Genomic DNA, 7,539 nt, shown 5'->3' with positions numbered 1-7,539 from the left:
ACACACACACAGAGCGAGAGAGACACGCAGACACGCACACACACACACACACAGACACACACAGACACACACACACACACACACAGAGCGAGAGAGACACGCAGGCACACACACACACACACACACACACACACACAGAGCGAGAGAGACACGCACACACACACACACACACACAGAGCGAGAGAGACACGCAGGCACGCACACACACACACACAGAGCGAGAGAGACACGCAGGCACACACACACACACACAGAGCGAGAGAGACACGCAGACACGCACACACATCTCCAACGCGGAATCCCAGCTGCTGCTCGCCGCTGACCTCTTCTGGACAGAACGCGGCAGTGCAACCGATACAAGGCTCAGTTCAGACTGCACCGTTTCCCCCGACTCGTGTGCGAGGAGAACGATTTTGACCCGTGTCAGTAATAGAGCTTGTCTTTATTTAAGCGCAGCAACACCTCAACACAACATAATACAACAAATCATAATAAACACACACACACGCACACAACGTGGCTGTTTATGTCCCTAATTAGCAGACTTGAAATTCTTGAGTACTGAGTGCCACAGAGCAGAGGGGGGCTGTTCAGAGAGTAGAACTGACTCCCTTTCTCTTTCCCTGCTCCACCAGCACAGCGCAGTAGAACAGCCCTGTTCTGACCTGGTCTGTAGAGGTGAATTTGCACGCAGCAGCAGTTTCCATTGCTGTGGTTTCGACTCGATTACCTCAAGCCTCCGTCAGCATGCTGCTCTCTATGTCGATCACGCACTGTGAGATCCAGCCCGCTTTCATGAGCTGAAGCAGACCTTTTTACACCCTGCCTTCGCGCTTCTTCCAGGGAAAATCAGCAGACGCATGAGAGCATGGCAGGGGCTTGGAAGACAGCACGCCTCGGGAGGCTGGGCCAGGCTGCAGGCTGCCTGGGTGCGAGGATCGGCACTTTTTAAATCACTCGTCCTCTTCTGACACTTTCAGAGCAGCCTGCGCCCTCTTGCGGCCAAGTAACGCAACTTCAACGTGCACAAAGCACTGTACTTTAAGAGTTACGGTTCGGATCAAATGACTCGCTTTGCTTCTGTAAGGAAGACACTGGATGAAACGAATCTCGCTTACATGGCAGTTGTTTCTGAATAATCAAGCGCGTCACACAGGCGGGGTTTCACTTCTTTATTTGAGTAACACAGAGAACCTGAGCATCACACTTCCCTATTTACAGAAGGGTTCATAAAGGACTTGCTTTGCACGCATCAGTGATCGTGGAGGGTATGTAACACCTGGAGAGGAAACAAAAAAAACAAAAAAAACAAAAAAACCTGCTCGTGTGGGAGCTTAACAAAAAAAATAAAAAAATTTAAACGCAAAACAAACACATTGCTTTAATATTTGAATATGGCAGCGTCGATCTCGGGGACCAGCGTTTTGAGTTGGGTCCACTGCTCCAGGTTCAACGCGATGCCTACAATGAGAGAGAGAGAGACAGGATTCACTTCCAGCCCCCAGGCAAAGCTGCTTCCACAAGCCCGGGGCCATGCCTGCTTCTTCACCATCAGGCTGTGTTGAAATGAAGAGAACACATTGGACTCCTACTGCATGGCAGTTTCACCCATTCCAGGTTTTAAGACGAGCTTGCGGAGCTCAGGAGGGTGTGATTAAGCTGGTAGTAAAAGCAGGAATGGAGGAGACTCCTGCAGCCGGAGGCACAGGCTCCACACCGCGCTCACACCTGGGAGTGCTGTGCAGTTAACTCGACACGACATTTATAAAGAAACCTCACACTTTCCAGGTGAATGCACAGCGCTTACCTTTCCTCCCTGGCTTGGTGTTCCCTTCGTTATCCGAGTAGAACTCCCGGAGATCAATCAGGACTTTCGCCCTGAACCTGGACACCCGCACGTATCTCAGCTTACCGATCTGTGAAGAGCGAGGAGAGCAAATCAGACTCCTCCAGGCACAGGACCACACACCAAAATGCATGATCCTAAAAGAAAAACCCACTGTAGGACTGCTGAGGACAGGCCCTCAAGACTCGTCTGTCTGGATGCAAAGAGGCGGATCGATACTCGGATCTTTCTCTCCGTTTTTAGTCTGAAGGGGTTATATCCCGCCCCCCACCCCCCTCCTCATTTTCTAACACATTTCATTACTGAATGAGATTGGTGGTTGTTTGGTATTCTCGAAAAGTGATGTGATAAAAGGAGAATAGTGTTGAGTGTGTGTGAAATGTAATGGTGTATATGAGTGAACACAATCTGAATAATAAAAGGTTATTTTAAAAGCGTATATTTATTCAAGAACTGGATTTTTAATAACCCTGAAACTGGTTTCAAACACAGCCTGATTCTCCAGTGATACTACAAAGAAAGGATCTGAAAGAAAGATTTCCTCCCCTCACAGCTCTCTCACCTGGACCATGTCCTCCTCCTCCTCCCCTCACAGCTCTCTCACCTGGACCATGTCCTCCTCCTCCTCCTCCCCTCACAGCTCTCTCACCTGGAACATGTCCTCCTCCTCCTCCCCTCACAGCTCTCTCACCTGGACCATGTCCTCCTCCCCTCACAGCTCTCTCACCTGGACCATGTCCTCCTCCTCCTCCCCTCACAGCTCTCTCACCTGGACCATGTCCTCCTCCTCCTCCTCCCCTCACAGCTCTCTCACCTGGAACATGTCCTCCTCCTCCTCCCCTCACAGCTCTCTCACCTGGACCATGTCCTCCTCCCCTCACAGCTCTCTCACCTGGACCATGTCCTCCTCCTCCTCCCCTCACAGCTCTCTCACCTGGACCATGCCCTCCTCCTCCTCCCCTCACAGCTCTCTCACCTGGACCATGTCCTCCTCCTCCTCCCCTCACAGCTCTCTCACCTGGACCATGCCCTCCTCCTCCTCCCCTCACAGCTCTCTCACCTGGACCATGTCCTCCTCCTCCTCCCCTCACAGCTCTCTCACCTGGACCATGCCCTCCTCCTCCTCCCCTCACAGCTCTCTCACCTGGACCATGTCCTCCTCCTCCTCCCCTCACAGCTCTCTCACCTGGACCATGCCCTCCTCCTCCTCCCCTCACAGCTCTCTCACCTGGAACATGTCCTCCTCCTCCTCCCCTCACAGCTCTCTCACCTGGACCATGCCCTCCTCCTCCTCCCCTCACAGCTCTCTCACCTGGACCATGTCCTCCTCCTCCTCCTCCCCTCACAGCTCTCTCACCTGGACCATGTCCTCCTCCTCCTCCCCTCACAGCTCTCTCACCTGGACCATGTCCTCCTCCTCCTCCCCTCACAGCTCTCTCACCTGGACCATGTCCTCCTCCTCCTCCCCTCACAGCTCTCTCACCTGGAACATGTCCTCCTCCTCCTCCCCTCACAGCTCTCTCACCTGGAACATGTCCTCCTCCTTCCCTTGTCTCGGGGGGGCAGGGTTCGACCGCGAGCTGCTCTCCCCGCTCTTCCTCTTCTTCACAGCCGGCGGCTGAGCCGCCGGCGCCTTCCTCTTCCTCTCCTCCTCTTCCTCTTCCTCCTCCTGCACCTGCGGAGCAAGAGGAGAGCACTGTACTGGACAGTCAACTGATCTTCTGGGTTCTTCTCCAGTGAGTATGCCTCAGATTCTCTTAATAAAGGTTATGAGAGCCCCCCTCCCTTTCTCTAAACTGAAGGTAAATACCCCCCCCCCTTCAGCCTTGCTGTTAATGCGTAAACCCTTACCAAACTACAAACAAAACATTAGACAGATAGATGAGAGTATCTCGTTTGATAAATGAAGTAAAAACTCACCTTCTCGTTTTCTTCACTGTCTGAACTGCTGCTGCTTCCAGAGCTGCTGGTAACGATCTCTTTGGACTTCGGCATTCTTCATGTATAAAAATAAAACAAGCCATGACAATGAATGCAGCTGCCCTGTCATTTAAACACAAGCTACACCGTGCGGGCAGAGTGCAGGCGGGGCGCAAACAGGGCTCAATGTACCGGCACGCTGGATCTGGTCGTCGCGATGCTGGAGTCGCTCTCGGATGTGTTTTAATAAGAACCCGTTTGCACCCCGCTCGCTTCCCGGTGTGCCTCTTGTAATACAGGCAGGCTGGCAGTAACTCTCTGGTATCGGATCGTAGTTTTTTCTTACCCGTTAAATGGCGACACGGGTTTGTGGTTTTTAGCAGGTGTGTGAAATATTGTAACAGTCAGTTTCTGTCCAGCTGTAGTGATATTTAACTGCAGCGCCCCGACCACGACCCTGTTACTAAAAAATGAAGTGCCAGCCCCGCTATGCAAAGCGGCTCTGTATCCGACACGCGTGTATCCGGAGGACTGAAAATACTCGAGGCGACAGGAAAGGACTTGAAGAAAGTTTAATGAAGACCACAACGCCATGTTACACAATGCAAAGACGTGTACTACAGACCGCCAAATCAAACCCGTTTCAGAGCTACAACCAGTACGGTGTAAATACGTGTGATTTAACAAGCCTGTGTGTGAGGAGAAAAACAAACCAAAACAAAATAAAACACAAAACACACTTTAAATCAGACTGCTGGACTAAAATAAACACATTCACGTCGTCGCTTTCTCTCTCTCTCTCTCTCTCTCTCTATATATATATATATATATATATATATATATATATATTATTTCTTAGCTTACAATTGTTTCAAGATATCACATTATTTTTTACACATTATTTTACATACAATTCCCCATTTTTACAGTTGGGTTTTTACTGGATCAATCTAAGTCCCTGCTCAAGGGTACAGCAGCAGCGTCCCCCACACCGGTAGTTATACACGAGTTTGACATTTACCTCACAAAGTGTAAGATTATAATGAACAATTAAGTTTAGCTTAATTCTAATTTATACTTAAAACCGTAAAGGTACCGGCAACAAAAAACCACAAGCAACCGTAGAATTAAAAAAAAAAGCGTTTCCATTACCTTCAATAAAGCCGTCGATGTTGTGAATTTACAGCTTATTCTCTCAGCAGAGGACTTCTTTCTATCTATTTATTTATTTACTTATTTATTTATTTATTAGTTTGTTGTTTTTGTTTTTTTTTTAATTGTAATTTTAATTGTTTTTTTCTATCTCAGCACCCGCACGCGACCGTCTCTCTTGAAATCCAGATTCCATTTGACTCACCTGTGAGGCGCGTGTCGAAAGACAACCAATCGCGTCAGCGGCTTTGCACAGAAGGTTCGCCGGAGCCTCTCTATTGGTTGTCGAGGCTCCCGCCCAAATTCCGCAGAGAAGAGCCGCTCGCGTTTGAAATGTCGGGGTGTTAACTCCTGACTGTCCGGAGCGGCCGGGCTCCTGTCGTCTTGCAGTGATGCTGACGTGTTGAGCCGCTGCTCTTGACTGTTAGGCGCATCTCTCTTTGCGGTCAGGCCGTGCTCGGGTTATAAGCAGCTGGGTAGGTATTGTTTAACCCCGGGGGGGGGGGGGGGGGGGGGGGGGGGGTCCTGGAGGCGCGCCTTCCACTCCAGGTTTGCATGTAGATCATCATGAACTACCTCCGGGTCTGGAGGCACGGTTAATTAGCTCAGTTTAGTACAGGTCTGTCTGAAACGTGCTAGTAATATGATCCAGAGTGGAATCTCTGTCAAACGCGCACAGAAAGCGGCGATTTCTTTTTTTCCGTTTTGTTTTTGCAGAGGGTCTTCCCGTACACCAGAGGGCGCTCTATCAAGCCCGGTTCCGGCTCCTCAAGAATATCGCTTGTTATTCTCCGAGAGCAGGAAGTCGGCTTGGTTGCCATGTAATATCCTGACTGCGCGGAGACGGAGCTGCAGCAGCGGGAGAGGCGGACTGTGATCCAGCCTTACAGACTTACTTCAACATCACATCACATCACAGCACAGCACAGCACATTATATCACATCACATCAGAGCGGGCTTGTGAACTTTCCGCTTTTTGTACTCTGAAGAAAGGAAAAAAAGAAAAAGTGAATCGAGATGTCTGTGGCCGGTTTAAAGAAACAGTTCTATAAAGCGAGCCAGGTGAGTGGGAGGGCTGTTATTGTTCTTATCATTATTATTATTATTATTATCATTATTGTTATTATTATTATTATTATTATTATTATCATTATTGTTATTATTATTATTATTGTTGTTGTTGTTGTTGTTGTTCCGCTGGTGTTTGAGTTCATTTCAGTGGTGTTGTGTGGATGGTGATGTGTGTGTTTTTCATTACCATGGTTAGTCTGGTCGGGTGCGCGTACGGGTCGTGTTTTTAAAGATGTGCTTCGTGTGAACTTGTAGAGTCTGTGAAAGCACGGCCCGTACTGCTGAGGAAAAAAACGTCGCCTTTATTTGGATGTCGCTGCTGTCTGTCAAGCTGTACGGTTAAGCGACTGAGAGACTCGGCTTGGGAGGCGTCGCGGTATCATATTCATCTCTCACATGAACTCCGGTGCGCATCTCTCAGCACGCAGCGCCTGCTTTACTCAAGATCAGAGATTGCTACAAATAAACTGTTTTACAAAAACAAACTGCCCTTCTATTCTTTGAGTGGGGGGGGTATGTATAATTGACAGCCCCCCCTGAAGAGACGGGCTGTGTGTGAATCGGCGTGCTTGTCTTTAGATGCAAATGCGTGGTTTTGCGTTCGGTACATTTCAAATCGTGTTTCCTGCACCTCGTTGGAAAACCCCAGAGGACAGTTAGCATCGTGTGTATTTGTGGGACACGCGTGTCCCTCGTACCTTTTTAAAGGATGAATCGTTAGTGTTGTGTCTCTCTCCGGTCCGTGTGTTTTCACAGAGAAGTCGCGGGGTTGCTGTGGACTTTTCCACAACAGCACCGTGATGGGCAGTTGGTTACTGCAACATCTTCAGCAAAGGAAGGACATCCTCTGCAGAGCGTGTGCGCTTTTTCCATGATGCTGGGATAAATAACCTCGGATATGTGGTTCAAATCCAGCACGACTCCAGGTGCTGTGAAAGGCCCTGTACGGGCTCGTCTCGAGGGGAGCGCTGCTGCGCGGCGTGGAGTGGATTCCGTGGGACTGCAGTCACTTGATGTGTGTGTTTCTCAGTCGGTGTTTCCCGTGGCTTACACCCAGCAGCTGGTAGTTGCACTGAAGCATGACGTTTCTGTGGTGTTGTTTCCTGGTGTCCTGGCTGCTGAATCCTCAGTCTGGAGTCACAGAGTTCACTCGGGGCTGTCTTCACATTCAAAGCAACGCTTTGCTTCGATCAGTACATGTCGGAGCTGCAGGAACCCATGATTCGGATGAAGCTCTGAGCAGGGGAGGATCGTTGGTGTGATCGGGGTGATGTCCCGCTCGCTCTGAGTTCACCTGGGTCCTGCGCAGAGCTCAGTGTGAATATATATATATATATAAACCAGTGCAGTCTGCTGTTTGTTCTGAACACGCCTGGGCTGCTCCCCTCTAGTCCTGTTTACACACCCGTTCTGCTGCTTCTGTGAGCGGTACTGCAGGTATGCACAGGTGTGCACAGACTGCTGGATCGAAACTCTCTTTGCCACAGGCAGTGCAGCTTGTATGCAGTGAGAGACTTCTTTACATTCCCCGACATGTGCAGTGCAGTGC

At 49.7% G+C, this 7,539-nt stretch overlaps 1 protein-coding gene across 5 annotated transcripts; it reads right to left on the bottom strand.

The window, feature by feature from the left end:
• Positions 1 to 1,158: 1,158 nt before the first annotated feature.
• LOC117415308 (activated RNA polymerase II transcriptional coactivator p15-like) lies at positions 1,159 to 5,256 on the bottom strand. 5 transcript variants are annotated; one of them, XM_059021852.1, is made up of 5 exons: positions 5,124 to 5,256; positions 3,767 to 3,842; positions 3,372 to 3,542; positions 1,808 to 1,916; positions 1,159 to 1,461 (listed from the first exon to the last, which is right to left on the bottom strand). In XM_059021852.1, the coding sequence occupies exons 2-5, from the start codon at positions 3,839 to 3,841 to the stop codon at positions 1,382 to 1,384; spliced, it is 435 nt and encodes a 144-aa protein (XP_058877835.1). In that variant the 5' UTR covers position 3,842; positions 5,124 to 5,256; the 3' UTR covers positions 1,159 to 1,381. The 5 variants fall into 5 exon arrangements, with proteins under 5 accessions (XP_058877835.1, XP_058877837.1, XP_058877834.1 ...); XM_059021854.1 differs by having other exon boundaries at positions 3,372 to 3,521; XM_059021851.1 differs by lacking the exon at positions 5,124 to 5,256 and adding an exon at positions 4,919 to 5,116.
• Between the last annotated feature and the right edge of the window lie 2,283 nt (positions 5,257 to 7,539).

Source organism: Acipenser ruthenus, unplaced genomic scaffold, assembly GCF_902713425.1.
Source record: "Acipenser ruthenus unplaced genomic scaffold, fAciRut3.2 maternal haplotype, whole genome shotgun sequence".
Lineage (NCBI taxonomy): Eukaryota > Metazoa > Chordata > Actinopteri > Acipenseriformes > Acipenseridae > Acipenser > Acipenser ruthenus.
The sequence above is the reverse complement of the archived record's forward strand: the minus strand, read 5'-3'. Positions and strand labels throughout refer to the sequence as shown.

What these genes read in the sequence shown, in the direction of transcription:
- LOC117415308 (XM_059021852.1), bottom strand. Translation starts at nt 3,841, where the DNA reads ATGCCGAAGTCCAAAGAGATCGTTACCAGCAGCTCTGGAAGCAGCAGC. An exon ending in ACAGTGAAGAAAACGAGAAG is followed by an intron (nt 3,543 to 3,766) that starts GTGAGTTTTTAC and finishes TGTCCAGTACAG; the next exon opens with TGCTCTCCTCTTGCTCCGCA. An exon ending in CACCAAGCCAGGGAGGAAAG is followed by an intron (nt 1,462 to 1,807) that starts GTAAGCGCTGTG and finishes CTCTCATTGTAG; the next exon opens with GCATCGCGTTGAACCTGGAG.